Below are 20,124 nucleotides of genomic sequence, written 5' to 3'. Positions count from 1 at the left end.
TCAGATCTATCTCCGTCTCTCTTTTTCTCCCTCCTTATGCACACATTCGATCCAAAAGCAATCACACGGTCTAAGGTTCCGCGAGCAAGTGTTCGCGAGATCATTAAGATCTACTTGCACGATCTCCTGACTCTATATACGCATACTTTTCGCACGAATGAATGAAACGACCCGGGGCCCAACCCTGACCTTGAACCCGCTCGTCCAGGGGGTGGGAGGGGGCGAGAGGGAAAGGCGCGATTCCTCCCGTACCCGCCTCCCGACTGTAATAACGTATTCCGCGCTGTCCATAAGGCATGTAACAGATACTCCTCGGACGCGAGATGGTGCTGCGTCTCTCTCTTCTTACTTTTCCCTTTTTCCCGTATTACGTATTATCGGTTACGCTCCTCTCGCGGACGTGCCAGAGTGGTTCTGTTTCTCTCTTCCTCCTCTCGCAAAGATATGCGTGCGTGTTGGTGCGTGCATTTATCACGTGCGCACAACCGCGGCGCGATAAGTATCGATAATTTTCATAGATCACTGATGCACGCGGCGCTATGCGTCTCATAAAAAGAGAGAGAGAGAGAGAGTATAGATAATTCCGTAATGTTGTTCTCTCGCAGAGAATTGCCGTTAACGCTATTTTAACGTAACCGATTTTTCACGGTCTGTAAATCTTCCCATTTACCAAACAATCTCCGATTAAAAGTTTCTATCGTGTACAAGAAAAATCATGCTCGACACTATAATATAATCCAGATGAAAAAGAATAAAATTCAAGCTTAAAATCGAAAAAATAAAAATCCATGAAAAATCTGGCTGTGAAGTAAAAATCTTTTTTCACTGTGTCCGATAAATCCAGCAAAACCTTAATGAAAATAATTGGAATGTAGTTAAGATCTTTTTACCGTATTCAAAGGGGGTAACTGTGTGTTGCTTTCATAAGTCACTTGTAACGAACTATCCCAAAGTAACGAGCACGCTGTTAGAAATTACACGCTGGCCTTCTCGCCTACCGCGCGAAACTTAATAAGGGAAACACGCTCGCGAGAATCAACCCGAGATAACGATCCCTCGAATGAAAAATATCGTGCGCGATAGAAAAAGAGCGATCCAAATTTTTTTTTTTTAAATTAAAAGATACTTCGACAGATTTAAATTCTAAATTAACGAAAGTAATCGCGTTAAAAAAATACACGAGAGAATTTTCACGTCGCGGATGGATTCCGTTCGAAAAAGCAAATATACCTATGTAAAGAGTGTCGAAGCAAGATTCTCGAACAATGTGACCCCTCCCGTAAAATAAAAGCAATCATCGAGCGCGAAACTTCCATTATACTCGTCTTCGTATAACGAATCTCATCCCGAAATAACATATCCTCCCCCTTTCCCCGGGGAAGGGGGAGTAAATTGCGATCCGCGCAAAGTTTCCTCGCTACTTGAGCGCAGTGCGATCCTCAGCGGCGGTTTCCTCAAAAAATCGGCGCAATGAATCCCGATAATGTTCGACGTACCGTATGTAAGGGAGTCAAGAGCGAGAGAGAGAGAGATAGCGCGACCGCGAAAAATAGTTGCGCCGGCTCGTTTCCTTAGCGCTTGCACACATATACATACACACACACCGGCTCCTTTAAGTAATATATTTCTCAGGGATAATTGCAGGCACACACAGGCGATTTCGTGCAGCTCGTTCAGATGCCTTTAGATACCGCGAACGCGAAGCGTGTATTGCACGTGTGCAGGTAGTGAAGAGAAACCGACCCTGTGCGAAGAGAAAGAGAGAGAGAGACAGCGCGATGACGCGAGATGGAAGGAAACCGCACGTATGTCGGTAGGTTACACGCGTAGGTAGGCACTTACCTATCTACGTAGATAGATAGACACACTCTCGCGTTTAAGGGAGGCTGCGCGCTCGAGAAGAAAAGGAAGGAGAAACGCGAAGGAACGCGATAAGAGGTTGAAGGCGAGTGAAAAAGAGAGAGAGAGCACTCTCTGATAGAGCGTAACTGACTTCTTGGCCGGTGCATATTACCGGGCTGTTAGAGGGCGGAGCCGGCTGATGAGTTAGCAACGTATTGACTTTATAATAATCACGTTAGCCGGTCCACCGTGATCCCTTGGTATTACGCGGTTGCCTCGCGCGAATTCACATACCGGGTGACGCCGAGCGATTTCGCGTGTGCTTTTTCCGACAACGATGCAATTTACGTCGATTACTTACATTATTCACCCACCAATCTTGTCGAGCACTTAGGACATTTTTTCGTATAATTTTGCATTGCTTATTCGATGCTACAAATATTCAGGGTGTCTACTCAAATCTTGTAAAAAAAATTCCCTGAGAATTCCTTGATCTTTCATTTTCGTTCAAAATTCCAAATGAAATAAGAAAATAGCTGCAATTTTTTAAAATATTGTATGCACTTTCTATTCATATAATTGCAAAAAAAGGTTGCCAAGAATGCAATTTTTCTAGCTATAATCTAATATTAATTTATTAATCGTAAAGTTTTAATTTGACAAATTATCAGACACAATTTTGTAAAAAAAATTCCCTGAGAATTCCTTGATCTTTCATTTTCGTTAAAAATTCCAAATGAAATAAGAAAAATAGCTGCAGCTTTTTAAAATATTGTATTCATATAATTGCAAAAAAAAGTTGCCAAGAATGCAGTTTTTCTAGCTATAATCTAATATTAATTTATTAATCGTAAAATTAATTTGACAAATTATCAAAGACACAATTTTGGAAAAAAAATTCCCTGAGAATTCCTTAATCTTTCATTTTCGTTAAAAATTCCAAATGAAATAAGAAAATAGCTGCAGCTTTTTAAAATATTGTATGCACTTTTTATTTATATAATTGCAAAAAAAAGTTGCCAAGAATGCAATTTTTCTAGCTATAATCTAATATTAATTTATTAATCGTAAAATTAATTTGACAAATTATCAAAGACACAATTTTGGAAAAAAAAATCCCTGAGAATTCCTTAATCTTTCATTTTCGTTAAAAATTCCAGATTAAATAAGAAAAATAGCTGCAGCTTTTTAAAATATTGTATTCATATAATTGCAAAAAAAAAATTGCCAAGAATGCAGTTTTTCTAGCTATAATCTAATATTAATTTATTAATCGTAAAATTAATTTGACAAATTATCAAAGATACAATTTTGGAAAAAGAATTCCCTTAGAATTCCTGGATTTTTCAAGGTAAAAAAATCCCTGACAATCCGATTTTCCGGAGAGTAGACACCCTGGTAATACTTCGAAAATTATATGAATATATATATTCTGCTAATTCGCGCCATACATATACGCTCCTCTACACAGAGAATTTCTCTTAGAATTTACCCTGAAAATCATGAGACAATATGGTATGGAAAGAATTTTACGAGAATTTCTCTGATTAGTATTTATCACAATAAAAAATAATATCTATCACAATAAAATATAAAATGTTTAATAAATTTTACTAAAAGTATAGTAAAATTAATGAAACATTTTTTAAAAATTCTTTCCGTACCATATTGTCCCACGATTATCATGATTTTCAGAGTAATTTCCAAGAGAAAATTCTCTCTGTGTACGTCGCATCAAATCCGTGTTCGCATTCCGACGCAGGTGCGCAACTTCTTATACGCAGAATGTACACACATATCGGTTCCGCATCTGATCGTATATAAATACTTTTTCCCGCGGTACATATCGTGATGTGCACACAACGTGTATAAGATCTCGCTCGCGGGAGATGCAAACTGACCGACCGCGTATATATATATATATATACATATAATAAACGAAAGAGAGAGAGAGACGTCGGTTGACATTTGGCCGACTGACTTGCACGAGAAGAAGAAGCTGTTACACGCTCTCGAGCGTACGAGATGCGTGGCCTAGAACACGGCGTGGAGTTCTCTCTTACCTGGCCTCTCCCCCTTAATTAGCGGTTCGGTTTATCTTAATCGTTCCCTCGGCTCCTCTCGGGGCCCGTGGAAGATGAGGAAGCACGTGAGAGCGAGCGAGTCGTTATGTATTCACGTGCAGCCGTCGAGAGATAACGGCTCTCTCTCTCTCTCTCTATCTTTCTCTCTCTCTCTTTCTCAGAAATAAAATAAGAGATCGAAAAGAAGATCGCGAGAGACATGAGGCCTTGCCTCAATCTTCTCCGCTCTTTTGCGCCTGCGCGCGTTATTAATATTTCCCTGATCCTGGTGTCAATGACATTGATGGATGACAGGGCCATTACTTCTGCGCTCGGTAAAATATAAGCGTCGAGAATCGTTTATTATCTAAGAAGAAGAATTATCAACTCCCTGTCGAAGGAGACTAACCGTTCTGGATATTACGTGTGTTCGGAAAATGCGCCCCTTTAATTAGAGAGTTCAGCGTTAGGCGTGTTTCTCCTAGGCTAGGCTAGGCTAGGCTAGACTAGATAGTAGGTCCCCGAGTTTTCTACACGAGGCGTTTTCGCACGGAAAGCTAAGATCGCGATTTCTCATAATGATTTCCTAATGGGATTTTCGTAATTACAATGGACAGTAATTACAAAGTGGTTGCTCGTTAAGTACATCCAGTTAACGACTGGATACCCCGGTATAATAGACTCGTGCTCCCATCTCTTTTTCATCAACTTTCACGCAATTGATCAAGCAAATGCAATTTCTGGCAATACATTGAGCATGTAACTGGCCTTTGATCTTGCGAAAAAAAGAAACGAAAATAATACAAGCAGTGATCCATCATTAAACTGTCAAATTAACCCTTCTGTCATGCATAATTTTCAATATATAAATTCTCGAGTATCAACTGCACGTGTTTTTGTTGTACTGCGACAATTTTCCTTTTCTTTCAGACGCAAAGAAAGGTTCCACACATTTTTAACATTTAAAGGTGCTTTGACAGAAGGGTTAAAAAAATATCGCTCTGCAAAGAAAATCGACAGCGTGCACGAAATCGTTCGACTTGTTCTTTTTATCACTGTTGCTCTCTAAGCTACACCAGGATTGAATCTAATCCGCCAGAGCTCCCACCTTGAGAAGAAATTTATCGCTGTGGTCGTTTTCCGCAACAAGTCAGCGACGTCAGCTTTGCCGTTTTCGCGCACACATATATATATATGTGTGTGTATGTGCAATCGAGAAGATCCTCTTAATTCTCGTTTTCACGCATCGCGCCCATCCTAGGCTTAGATCGCACGCGGATATCAAGCTGCTAGCTTCGCAAACCGTTTTTGTAACTGTCCCGGCGAACGTGAATAGCTATGCGGTAACGGCTGGTGCAATCCTGACCTCCAATCTCACCTCAATTTGCCTACACGCCGCCATTTGCCTCGGCGAGACTGAAGAGAGAGAAAGAGAGAAAGAACGGCCTATCTAAAATTATGATCTGAAAAAGTGCCCGGCCGTTCGCGCGCACGTGTATGTGTATACGTGTTATGTATTATAATATATATACGTGTGCGTTGCACGCGAGAGGTCAGGTGTGCGCACACACAACCGATTAATTATAACAAATCGCGTATTATTATAAATTTCGCGGCTAATTGGTACCTTTTTTAGCCACGCAAGTTATATCCCTTTAGCTTTTATTTTTTTTAAAGCGTCCAAGCGCCGCTCATTACGTATCTTCCGAATAGATTCATTTATCGTAAAACTCTCTTTTATATAAAAGCTGTCAAAAAAATTAAAAATAAAAAGATCAAAAATTAAAAAATTAAAAAATTTTAATAATCTATAACAATAAATATTAATACATATAATATATAAATATATATTACACATAAATTATATATATATATGTATATATATATAATATACAATAAAAAAAATATATATATAATAAATATTAATATATATATATATAAAAAAATAAAAAAACTTTCAAACTTTGTAATAGCGCACATTAGTCTTATTTTTACACTTGACGTATACACAATTTAATGAATCCTTTAGAGCAGGTTGACGTGGCCACAATGTATTTCAGGGCCGCAATGAATTTCAGGGAGCATGAACACCTGAACGCGATGACAAATGAGCACTTCCGACGCGCGCGGGCACTCAACCCACGAATGGATTTTGATCGGGGCGGTTGACTTTAATGCGAGATAATTAGCTCTTCAATTATCGCCGCCCGAACCGCCGCGCCGTGAATGAAGCGTTTACAGCCCGATGCTAATTTGCGGTACACCTGCTTTTTGGCGAATGCGCGGCGAGGGCGCACGATTATCGCTGCAATTTATTCCACGCTGCTTATGCAGTTTGCTCGTTTGTTCTCGGTTATAGTTGAAGATCTTTATCGCGGATGAGCGAAAAAATTATTTAAAAAATTAGATTATATTATCAAATTAAAATTGTCTATATAAATATTTTTTATACGAGAATATATTTATTATTAAAATTATATTATAAAATTTAATAAAGAATTTATATTATGTTCTAAATGTTGTCATTTATAGGAAAATTCCTCAAATGAATTCGCAAGCTTATTGAAACAACTGCGCAAATGCAAAGGTATCGATTCCGCGCAATAAAACGGCGCTCGGACAGTCTCGTTGAGACATATTTACGACGTTTATGCTGCAATTTTACAATCATCCGGTGTTATTCATTTCGTCCGGCGAGAAGAGAAACAGAGAGATTTGCGCCCTGATCGATTTAACGCCAAATGTCGCCGTGTTTTACACGCGACAATAATGGTCGAAAATCTATGTAGCCAATATTTCAAAGCTCACCCTTTCTCGTCCCCCAATCACCCTCGCACGTGGACGTTCGTATACACCAACAACACGTAGCTTCTTAGTTATTGGTCCGCATATGGACACCGGTTCGATATTTCATATTCCAGCGAAATGAAAATATAAACGCAATCGCAGCCGGCGTGTTTCGCAAAAAAAGCGGCCATTAATTTCTGCGCCACGTGAGTAAAATTTAATCACACCAATAATAAATTACGGGACGTACCAGAGAATTTAGAATAAAGCTCTTACATTTTTTTTCAAGATGACGAATAATTTTTTACTAGAAAAGATTTATTATTTATCTATACAGAATGCGAAACTATTTGCACAAAAATGATAAAATAAACGAGAGAACATTATTTTATGATATATTTCATAATTAATTTTTCGCATTTGTAAGAGCACATCAGTGCGTTTCTCACGCTCCGAATGATATTCAGAGATGTGAAATAACTCCAGGGGGTCGATCGAATAAACGTCGAATTTACATACTTCGGAGAAAAGAGAGCGATCCGATGCGGAAGAATGATAGTCCCGAGGGAGGAATACGATTTCTTCTTGCTGTCCGGCAAGAAAGAATTGTCTGTAGTCGACGAGCGTGTAATTTACGCGAATATAATGATTTCAAAAGCCACTTTCTAAGACACCCGCATGTTCATCCCCTTTTGACGCTGTACCCGATTTTTATCATTCAAAAATTAATATTTTAATAAAATCTTTTAATTTCTTAATAAAATATGACTAATTTTATTGATATTTAACATATTTATTATTCCTGACCCAAATGTTATTTTAAGAAAATATTTTAGACCAATATATGTGTATACATTATTTTTCTCATAGAGATTTCAAAATGTTTTTTGTTTTGTTTAATAATTATACATATATTTGGACAAATATAATTGAAAAAAATACAATCATTTTTTTTCAATTTCAACAAATCCGTTCCTGGAAAGATTAATTTTCAACATGAGAAATATCTACGTAACTAATCTGCCAATTAAAATACCTTTGAAAGTTAAAGTTTATTTGAAACTAAGCGAAGAATAATCATCGACCAACACGTTATCCGCCTATGCTTTTCATCCGAACAAGTGATTTATATTTTATCCATCGACTGTTCTCTCCCGAGTATATTGCGTGTCAAGCAATACATTTAAGGGTTAGCGAGTGTCGTTTTTTGAGAAAAGACATGTCGTTGTAACACGTGTGTGTCTTTATACGAGAGTGTGTTCACGAGCCCGTAATATTTTAGGGAGAGAGCCCTCGTCCTTTAAAAACTAGCCGGTGCATATGTCGGCGCAGGCGACATAATGTTATCAAGCTGTCCAGAAAGAGTCCGCCGCCGATCGCCGCCGCCACGTAAGGACACGAGGTCCTCGGGGGACCGCGTCCTCTCGCTCTCGCCCACTTCGTCCTTATTGATATACCGAATAAACACACTTGGCAGCTAGGCCAGGACGGCTTTGCGAGGCAAATAGCTACGGCAAAAGACCCCATGTCCGGGGAAAATATCTTTCCTTCCTTAAAGTTGACACTACGCTCGATGCTGATAACAGCGACAAAAGTTAAGTCTCCCCTCGAAATTGTTCGAAGAAACAATAAATTGATTTTTCTCTCGATCAATTATTTTCGTATAATAAATTATATTTTGCGTTATAAAAAAAAATTAAGATAAATTAAATTTATGAAATATAATTATAATAGAATCAATTTTGTTTCAATGCAGAAAATAATTTTTAAAAATATAATTTAAATATATATATATATTAATATATATTTTATTTTACATATATTAAATATTTTACTGATCTCTCTATCAACGTGAATTATTGTATTTTGCTTTTGAGAATGATCAACGTTATATACAATAAGAGAATTAAATAAAAATTAAAGATTACATCGTGTAATCCCGAATACGTTTTATGAAATGATACTTGAGACAGACGTTAATGTCCTTTCGCGACTGTAAAACGCGCTCAGCCAAGATCGGCACGTCGTCGAAGCGTCATTTACCTCCTAAAATCGCTTCTGGAATCTCATTCAGTCTCCGGTTTCACCCTCGTGGCTTTTAAGTTTCGACCCTTATCGACCGCGTCGTGGACTTAACGCATCTCGTCGAGCGGTTATCCAGTAAATAAAGATGAGTAGTTTCCCCGTCATCGCTCTTTCTCTCGCACATACATACGACCCCGAAGAACGCGCACCAGCGAGAGACGGTTTTAAATTCCGCGAGTCAAAGCGATGTTTGACATGGAAATGTTGAGCGATGCATTAAACATGCCTCGCCGAGTGCTTCCTGTTTCCCCTCCCCCTTCCGCGAGATCGCAACCCCCTCCTGCTTGTCTCGAAAAGACGAAAAATCCTCCTCTCCAAAGTCCCAGGGCCCGATCGTATAACCGATGATGCCCCGGCTTCGGACCCTGGATAGCGCGATTCCCCTCGAGACGTATTTATTTAGGCAAACGAAAGAAACCGCCGTCCCGATATCTTTCGGCCTTCGCTTTCCGAAACAAAGTTCTAATCGATAACCATTGCGATGCAAGGACTCTATTTTCTATTTGCCTTTGAGAATGATAATGAGATGTCCTTCTCTTCTTATCTCCCATGCTTCCCGGAAATTATTAAGGGACTAGTCACAAAGATTTAATTTAAGATATACTGCTATTATGTTAATATAATTAATAAAATATGAAAAATTAATTTAATTATATTTAAAATAATTATTATTAATATTAATCAGTATAATTATATTTCATATTAATATTAATTATATTAATAAAATTAAATTAATTTCTTGTCTGTAAAAAATTAATATATAATGTCTCTTATAACGTTCGACTATAAATATTAATAATTGAGAAAAATTTGGTTAAATAATCGATGAAGAATGTTAATAATATATAAATTGATATGCTCTCACTCTGAGATATCTTATATGTGTATAAATAATAATATCACTCTGATGATATCGAATGCAACTTTAGATTTTTCACAATTTTATCTTGTCTTAACACGCAAAAAATATAAATCGTTATCATTATATCATCGAGTTGCGAAAGACATAGACTAACGTCACGAATCTTTGTGTCGTGATTGGCGAAGCTTGTTGTCGAAGGAGTTTAGGTTGAAAATACGCACCTGCGAGAGGCAATTTTACTGGGAGGCCTTCGCGTAAAAAGAATTCTCCCCCCATCCCTGAATGTCCAGCAAATAGCATCAAGCTTATTGTATTATTTAAAGAGCCTCGCTTTTTAGGACTCGCTTTAAGCCACTGACCCCTCGATTGTCAGAGCGACGTCGAAGGCGGACACAAACTAGGTTTCTCACGGATGAACCGCGAGGGTGCGAATTCGTTATTTCTTCAAGACGTGACGTCGGAATAAAAGTAGGAGAAGAAACGCTGCACGCATCTCCCATTAAACGTTTCCCATTTTAATTCTAGCTTAACGCACGCAATAATGTTTTTACATCGAAGAGAAAATATTCTCTCGCAAAATTATATAACATGCATATCGGAGACTTGTATTCTTACTCACCGGGTGAGATGCCAAGCTTCGCGTGCATGCTACTGGGGCTTCTGTGATCGGGGGTGGTAATAGGGGCAGCTACGGGTGGCGACAGGTGAGGATGTGTCAGTGTCCCGCCACCTGTCGTTGTCGTGGTAGTCGTTGTGGCACAGGGATTTAAGGGTGATGTCCTCTTGAAAGACTGATCCGTCCGCCACGCAACCTCATTGTCGCCAATCCAGACTTTACCTGCGCAAATGGATCAGACAGAAATTAGGTACATACAAATACAACATAGTCTGTCACATAAAACAATCACATTTTAAATAATTATTATATTGTGAGACATTATTTTCCTATAAATATGCTTTAAAAAAATACACAGAGAATTTTCTTTTAGAATTTACCCTGAAAATCATGGTAATCGTGACAATGTGGTATGGAAAGAATTTTATGAGAATTTCTCTGATTAATATTTATCACAATAAAAATAATATCTATCACAATAAAATATAAAATACTAAACTGCAGTGAAATTAATCAAACACATTTTATATTTTATTGTGATATTATTTTTATATAATATAAATATTATATAATAAAATAAAAAGCGCATAATAAATGGAGTAAATATTGCTGAAAGAGAGAGAGAGGGAAGGGAGGAAGAGAAGAGAAGAAAGAGACTCTCTCGAGATAAATTCTGTGCGTATATTAATAGAACGCACACCGGCGCGACTATGTGTGTGCAGAAAATGGCTTCTCTCCCCCGAAACGGACCCGTCGTAATTAGCGACCCTCCAAATCCCCTATCCTTGCCAGCTTTCCCGGTTTTCTCCCGTTTCCCTTAATTTCTGGGAACAATGCCTGGCTCTGGATGTTGTTCCAGGCTGCAGTGTCTAATTACACGGGGGCATACCGAGCTCTTCCTCTTCTTCCCAAATTTGTAAGGGTGATATGTACAGGGTGCGCCAAAATTTGTGGATGCGCCATGAAACGTTTATCAGCGCAAACTTGAATTAATCAATATAGAAACTTTTATCAAACTTAGATATCAATATATGTTTCGAGCGTTTAACAAAAACTTACATTTTCATTTAATAAGATTATTTATATAATATTATCTTTGCATTTAATATGTTACCGATTAACATATGTATAAGTAATTTATAAATATTATTAATTATAAGTTATAATTATTAGTTCTAAATTATATTATTAGTATAGTGATTAATTATAAATTATAATGATTAATTATAAGTATTATCAATGATTTGAAGAGAATTTTCTCAAGTTTAAGTATATGGATTTGATCTACATGTCGACATCACATATTCGCAAATAAATTATGTTCTGTCTCGCGTGCGAAATCCCGGATGTCCGTGTCGTGTCTTTTCGAGCACCCCGTAGGTGCTGCTCGGGATCTCGGATTTATGGAACACGCGAATACCGTATCTCGCCCCCGCATGCGTGAGACGTGACTCAGACTCGGTATTATTTGCTTGACGAATGATTTAGCCCGAGATACTTAGCTAACTTTTTCCCCATCGCTCTCTCCCTCCCCTTTCCCTTCTCCTTTCTCGCACCCTCTGGTGCAATACTCTCTCTCGGTTCTTCTATCTGCCTGTTAACGACGACTAGTGAAGTGCGCGTTGTTTCAGAGAGACAGAAATACAGTAACCAGAAAACGGAAAGAGAATAGAGAGGGATGAGCGGGGAAGGGTTCAGCGGCATGTGCAGGAAAAGGATGAGAGTGCGAGGGTGGTAACCGGAGTCTGTGGTTACGCGAGAGGAAGAGAGAACGTTTTTTTCCATCGAGAGGAAAAAGAGAGGAGGCGGGAGAGGAGAACGCGGTGGGGCTGAAGAAAGTGTAGCCGGTGCTAACTAAGGGCGTCGGCTAATCAATATCATCAGAGAATGGCCGCTGACCTCCATCTACCCCGCTAGATCGACCATTGTCCGGTATTCCGCGCCTCGAACAAGCTCCGAGAGCATATACGAAGCCATTTCGATTTTCCTTCCTCTCTCTGTCGCGCGAGCTTAGAAAAACTTGATTCCGAAATAAAAATATGCGACGATATGTTACAGTAAAAAGTAAACCTAAAATGTTATTCCTATTTTAATTATTGTTACTAAAAAATATGTATATATTGCAAATTATTAATAAAACTATTATTAATAAAATAATTATAAAATAAAATAAAATAAAATTATTAATAAAATAATAATAAAATTACTAATATAATTCTTAATAAAATTAGCAAATATTGCTTCTAGGTCTCTGCGATTAATAATTGTAAAATTAGATAACATATGGTTCAAAATAATGTAAGATTCTAATTAAATGACTATCTATGCTTTGCTTTGAAACCTTTAGAAGGATATTGAAAGTCATCTCCACAAGAGATGTCCTTTCCACAAGAATGGTTAGCCCTAGGCTACGATCCAAAAACGTGAACGCATAGTACAAAGCCCTCCTTTTAATCTCGTGGTGTTTGCATGGTCGCCTGATTTCGTTCAACCCCATGGAGACAAAAATGAAAGAAGCAATGAACTCGAAACGTAAAGTCGCATGCGAAACCTATAGAAAATTCAATTATACGAGGCCGCGAAAAAATTATATCAACGAGAAAGAGTTATGAGCAAGAAGTGTTGCATTATATCGTTTTTTTTTGTCGAGACTGGACAAATATAAAATCAATCCTTTTCAATTGATCATTTCTTGACGAAATACACTTTGGAGATAAAGAGACACAATCAGTCTCCTGTCTATAGACTCCATTGGCCTCATCTACGCGTCCCTAGGTCCCTGGCATCGTTTCTTGCTTTCTCGCCCAATGAGGGTCGCGCGACTACATCCGAGCAGAGACCAGTCTGCATAAACAGAGCCATCCATTCCGCGACTTCGTCCCTTTCACCCCTCCGCGCTGCCGTATGTACCCTATAAGCCTCGCGGAGAACCATTTCCCTCCATTCCACTTCGCATTCCCCCTCGTCCTCGGTCCGAATCCGGCGCGAACTCCATTCACGGGTTTATCACTGTCCAGATAACAACGATTTACCTACACGCAAACTTTTGCGGGTTGGGGGAGACCCGAAAGCGGGTGGGGGGAGGGCGCGTCTGGAGATGGGGCTGATAGAGAGGAGAGACGGAGGGTGGCAGGGGGGTCCATCGCTGAAGAAGGCGAGCGAGACGGGCAGCCACCTTGCATTCGGGAGTATTTCACTTTAACGGCCCTCCGGGGGATTGGCTGACCCCGACCGGAGACCCTTCACCGTTTCGGCATAATGGACCTCTACATTACTTATTCGTCCTGGCCAATGTCCTGCTAGCAGAGATCGGGCTAGCTGAGAAGCCGCTCGTTTTCCACGTCCTGCCATTCACGCGCGCGATTAATCGCATACGTCGCGGAAACAAGGATGTCGAAATGGAGAGCCCCGTGATAGAGAATAGTTAACAATGAAACGAAAAAGATGCTTAGTTATATGGATTCGATATGTTTTGAATTTTGCGCATATTATAATAATATATAGAGAGAATTTTTTGTTAAAATTTATCTTGAAAATCATGGAACATGGTATTTCGAAGAATTTGATAAATTCCTGTGATTATTATCTACCCCATAATAAAAAAATATTAATATTTATCACAATAAAATATAAAATATGTTTGATTAATTTTATTAAAACATATAGTAAAATTTTTAAATATGTTAAAAACTCATTCTTTAAGTGTTTTAAATAGAATATTAGATGCGAAAAAAGTGATAAACATATAAAATATTTTATATAATATTTTATACAAATTTCACAATGCAGCTTATTTTCAGTCTGGCTTAATCGCTCATGATAATTTTAACATGCAGCATGGTAATTTTTGGCTTATTACCAAACATGATAAAATTTATAGTAAATTTTTTTGCGATAAAATATAACGAGAAATTCTCTTAATGTACCTGAGGAAAATTTTTACAGTACAAATTACATGAAAAATACATTCCTTTTTTTACAAAATTTACTTCAAAGCTAGAATATAATGACATTAGAATATTTATTCTTATAAAAATTATAAATTATGCATTTGTTTGTACAGCAAAATATTTGAATAATTATAATATTTCTTTGTAAAATATAATACGTATTAATATAATGTAATATGATATAATACAATATAATACTATAAAATATAATACAATATAATACTATATAATATATAATACTAATATATAATACTATATAATATAATGAACTATTGAATATAAAAATATCATGTGTGTATGTAATTTCTCTTACATATGTTGATATGTTCCACGATTACAAAAATTATCATTGTAATATAATATTTTTTCCGCGTATATAAACATAACTTATATACATCGAAAAAATATGCAAAATTTTATTGAAAAATGTCACATGCTTCGATGTTTGAGACTTTTCTCTCTAATCACTCCTACCTCTCATTTAAAGACTAACAATAAGAATAACACTTTGATTCCAACTTGCGGGTAGCACGAAAGAACAACACGCCCCAAGCAACCTGCCTCGTGGCACTCGAAAGAATTGAAAATTCCTGCTCGTCTAAGAGTTGAGGAGGTCGAGAATAGGAGAGAGGGTGATGTGGCTAGAGAGGAGAGAGGGGAAGAAAAGAGAAGGGACGAGGAAGCAAACGCGGAGATAAAGCGTTCGATATAAGATTAATGCTAGAGGCCAGCGTACGTCGTTCAGCTATATACGACAGCAATAGTGATTCCTCTTTGAAGGTAGAACCGTGGGCAGTGGCCAAATTGAATCCTGCTTAGGATAGAAGAAGCACCGAGAAAGAGAGAGAGACAGGGGGAGGGGGAGGGAGAGGGAGAGCCGGAGCCCCCGGAGCCCTTTCTCCAATAAATAAATCGCCGGCCGTCTGTGGGTCTCCGATTTTCAGCTCGAACGTACGGATTAAAATCGACCGGCCGATTTGTAGCGACGAACGCCGGAAGTAATTGCGCGATTATCTTGTTTCTGTATTTTTCCCCCGATTTCGTCTCTCCATCAAGAGCGAAATAAAAAATGGCTGAAGAGTAAATATCTGCACTATGATTGTTTATCTTTCTTATGCATATGCATCGCAGATCTTTATGTTATTATATGCAAACTTTCTGTCTCTAATAATAATACAAAGTATAAATGAGAATCACGAATGAAACGTTAAATATTCGTATTTTTAACGTGTTGTGATCGTGTCATTTAATTTGTATAATTTTCTTATCACAATTTCAAACACATGAAAACATTTAATGAAATTATCTATAAATAAATGAATATTATTATTTCATTTTTTACACAAAGAATCAAATTACATTATTAACGATTAACTTATTTGATATAATTCCCTCTCTATAAACTATTAAATATAAATTAATTATTATGCTTATTAGAAGAATAAAAAAAATAGCCAATTATTCACCTGTGTAATGTGACACAAAAATTTAATGTAAAAATTCTGACAAAACAAAATTGAAAAAATTTTCCTATTACATAAAAAATACATTCCTTTTGTAACATTTATTGTAAATTTGAAATATTAGAATATTTATAAAATATAAAACATACGTAAAAATATTGAGTTAAAATATTATGATTTTTCTTATATGTTAATATGTTCCACGATTGCAAAAATTATATTCTAATTTTACTATAATATTTTTATCTGTAAAGAGCTAGAATATCGATGATTCTTGAACTACAAACAAAATATATCGCATATCAGGTACTTTACTAAAAATAATCATTAATCATTGTTTTTTAGATATCAAATCGGAAGTATGCATCATGTACACAAACATGATGATATCTTTTTCTGCTGTCGATTTAAATCATTCTTTCGTAATGCTAATAAATAATAATCAATCAAGCTAAGTCGTTAGAGGAGACCTAATAAAACAATTGTACATGTACACACACATATACATATATATTTTTTATTTTTTAAATATTTTTTATATTAAATATTTTTTTATTGATATCAAATATCAATGTTAAGGTAGAAATTTTTCTAAGAAAACATCTATACATTGTATATATATATATAATTTTTAAGAAGAGTATATGTAGATATTTCTTTAAAAACAGTTTGTGTGCGTTATCATTGATTTTCAAAATCAGTAAAAAAATATTTATACATGATATATACAATATTTATTGATATAAGATATTTTTTAACTATTTTATCTAACTTGATTTTTTCTATTTTTTATTTAGGAAAATATGAAAATATAACAAGCACATTTTGTCAATACATCATGCATGACGTTAACAATAACATTAATATGATAGTATGGATACTGTTTGCTCTAAGTTGAATAGTAAAGTGTTGTTATCTAATTTTCGATATTATCGTATTATTGTCTTCAACATACAAATATCATACTTTCGTAAAATACCATACTTAGAAATGTATCGCAATACATTATATCAATAGTCATATGAAATTGTTCATCTTGATCTAACACATACTTATGATAAAATTACGATTTAAAGCAAAGTCCAACGTTAGCCAATCGCTAGTTAGTATTACTACACGTATGCGAGTGACTATGATTTCTACATAAACTGTGTTGCCGATAATAATTATCGAACAATACACGATATAATCAATATATCTCTGTAATAATCTGCATAATTCGCGCAATTACACCTCTCTTTATTTCTCTTGCTGCTTTTATTCGCGTCGGAAATTATTCTTTCTTGCTCACTTTCTTAAATGGAAACTCAATGCCTGTGAGGGAAAAAGACAAAGGATCAGCATTCGTCGAGAGTTTCCCTGTTTCTTGCCGGTTGCCCTTGTCGGAACGACGATCGATAGAACCGACCCCCTATCCCCCGCGCATTCTGAGTACCTTAACACCCTCGTAAGCTTAGTGTCCCGAAATTCGTACCTATATTTAATATGTAGTGAGATTTACTAATTTAAGATTTTAATATCATTTTTTCTTAACAACTGTAATTCAGCACATGTCATTTCTTCTCAATCTTCTTGATTAAAATCCTCGGTAATTAAGAGAAATAATTAAATATTATATTTAAATAATATAATGACCCAGTCGAGAAAAATTTACTTAGAATTAAATAAGATTTCGATATTTAGTGTTTCATTCCTCTTTACACCGATCGCCATTACGTTGTATGAGATACTCGGTCTCTTGCCGTCCAATAAAAAAACGTGAATAATAAAGAGGCTCATCCGCCGAGGCGGAAGGGGCTGAAGAAACGCGGCAAGGGTTGTGAGCGCAAGCGCGAAACCGCCCCGCGAACGAGGGATGTCGGATACCACCCTTCGGCATAACTCCTTTCCACCGACACCCAGCCAATCTGCATGTAACTCGCGGGACGAGCCGCCATTTTGAGCAAGATTTACAATCCGAGGGTTGGAACCGCGCGCAACCCTTTCTATGTATCGTGAATAGAGACGAAGATATCGAGCGAGGAAGCCAGAGGGAATGAATATGTGTTATTATCAGTGTTGCAAAGCAGAGGCTACATTATTGGCCAGACTTTAAATTGTATTGTTACGTAGAAAAGCAAGGGGTCCCACGAGTTCTCCGTGCTGTTCAATTTTTCCCGTAGAAAAATATGGACGCAGAGCTTCTCTCTCTCTCTCTCTCTCTCTCTCTCTCTCTCTCTCTCTCTCTCTCTCTCTGTGAGCACAGCTGAACGTCGTAACTCGTGGAAACTCGAAAACGATACTGCGTATCGGATATCTTTTTTTCGCGGCACCAAGCAGTTCGAAGAAGCTTAATAAAGTTTTTAGGAAATAAAGTTTTTTTTTTAGAAACGTACAACTTCTGTGCTTTTTCAGCCAAACTAAAAGAGGAAGTCTCTTTCTTTATAATATTTTTTCAAATATATATAAAATATTTTTTAAAAATATTTATATAAATTTAAAAAGTTTTTCGGATTATATATATATGTATATCTCCAAAATAATTTTTTTTAGTATTTTTATAAATTCTTCTTAATTCTTGCATTAGGAGAAAGAGAAAGAAAATATATATCTATTTTTTCTCTCTCTTTCTCTATCATTTTCTTTCTTCATATAATTATTCTTTTTTTAATCTAAAAACTTAAAAATTCATATAAATACTTAAAAAAATAATTTTACTTCTAAAGAGAACGAGAGAGATATCATTGTCGATATGCTAAGCAAATAATCGTTTCGTAAAGAGACACCAATCTACAGATTAATTGAACAAATAATTGAATGGTTTAACAAACTCGTGTTACTCACTGTTACAAGATGCATAGCTATCATTCGATAAAAAGAAAAATGTATTTAATGATGCTCGACTCGCTCGAGAGGCAGATTCGCCGTCAACCCAAGGGGTGACAAAACCTCCAAGTTCCCGAAACATAGGTGGAGCTTTAACGAGGGATATAGGGGCGGACGCGGCGGTCGGGGGTAGGTAGCGATTTTAAAATCACAATGGCAGACACACACACGTCGTCAGCGTTTATCCATCCGTTTTCATCCCCCCGTCCCCCTCTCTCCCCCCTTCCCAACCCCCCTGTCAGCCACCGGCTGGCGTCTCGCTGCCGTTTTGTTGCATCTGCGTTTCGCCTCGCGCCTAAACGCTCCGATCTCGGGCTGCCTGCTTCTGTCTGCGCGGGAGAGACACGAGCCCTAAAGGGTCTCTCTCTTTCTCTCTCTCTCTCTCTCTCGTGCGCGTGCGTGAGTGCGTGGCACGCGTTTTCCGAAGGAACACAACCCCTGCACCTTTCGTGACGCGCCCGCGGTGAGGAAGGGGGAGGAGGGGACCCTCTGTGATCGGCCACCCTTTCCTCAAACATTCTAAACTTTTTTTCGACCCCCCTCCCCCTGCATTTCAACGACGCCGAAGCGAGTTCGCGTCCGAAAGGACTACGATTCCACGACCCGCCGATGTTGGTCTGTACCGTTACGATATTTTTCACTCTCTCTCTCTCTCTTTTGACAGATTACATCGAATTGGCACGGCAAAACTACCCCTCGTTGCGGGTAATTTCTATCGGAATGAGCGATTTGTGTTGGAGATTGGTTTTCTCTTGCTCTGTTTGGTTTTCGATTGTTTGACAGCTCTCTTTCCTGTATTGTTTGTGTAACCGCGTTGAAAATTACAACTTTGCGCCGAAAGCATATATTTATTCTTATATTATATACATATTGAAAGCTCGCACATTTTAAGAACAACATTGCAGATGAATATTGTAGAAGTGCAAGAAGGGATACTCGATACTTATTTATGTATATTATATGTCTCTCGATATCTATTTATTTCTCCACGTATACAAAACAACAGGAAATTGTGCGCCCGCGTTTCTGGAAAGTCGAGAATATTTAATATTCATTAGTCTAATTGGTATAACTACATATGTATCCGGCAGCGCAGACCAAAACAACTATTAACGAGTAATGAGAATTGTAATCACTACCGACAAACGATTAACTATGATAATTCAATGGATTATTTGAAATTTCAATCTTGATAATTTGTAATAATGGAACTTCCTGCTGAGAAATTGGAACTTATTAACGAGCGAGATGACAGAAATATAATACATCATCAGAAGCTAATACTTGGCTGGTTGATCTAGCCATAGATGTTGATGTAATAAATACTTTCACCCTTGGAATGTCTTTCCTTGCTCGTTGATCCAATTAAATCGACGCAATATATAATGCAATATACACATTGAGACTTTTTTTCAAATAATGTAATATCATTCGTGCGATTTTAAATTCTATTTAATTATATATTTTTTATATTTAATATAAAATATTCTATTGTTCTCTACAGACTCATTTTATTGAGACAAACTTGCATATATTCGCATCTCCGGGATACATGACACCTCGTCGTTAAAACTAAGCTGCGTATAATGTT

The 20,124-nt window shown here is 37.1% G+C and overlaps 1 protein-coding gene across 8 annotated transcripts in view; it reads right to left on the bottom strand.

Annotated features, from left to right (window-relative positions):
* Positions 1-20,124, bottom strand: part of LOC145944346 (uncharacterized) — a 180,955-nt gene that overhangs the window by 58,455 nt on the left and 102,376 nt on the right. For all 8 annotated transcript variants that reach the window (XM_083052611.1, XM_083052610.1, XM_083052613.1 and 5 more), the window contains one exon: positions 10,259-10,477. In XM_083052611.1, coding sequence (XP_082908737.1) covers positions 10,259-10,477 — 219 coding nt within the window. The remainder of the gene's footprint in view (positions 1-10,258; positions 10,478-20,124) is intronic.

This window comes from Prenolepis imparis, unplaced genomic scaffold (assembly GCF_030444845.1).
Source record: "Prenolepis imparis isolate NDT839.2.m4 unplaced genomic scaffold, iyPreImpa1.0 SCAF_13, whole genome shotgun sequence".
NCBI lineage: Eukaryota > Metazoa > Arthropoda > Insecta > Hymenoptera > Formicidae > Prenolepis > Prenolepis imparis.
Note: the sequence above shows the minus strand (reverse complement) of the source record. Positions and strands in the feature narration are given on the sequence as shown.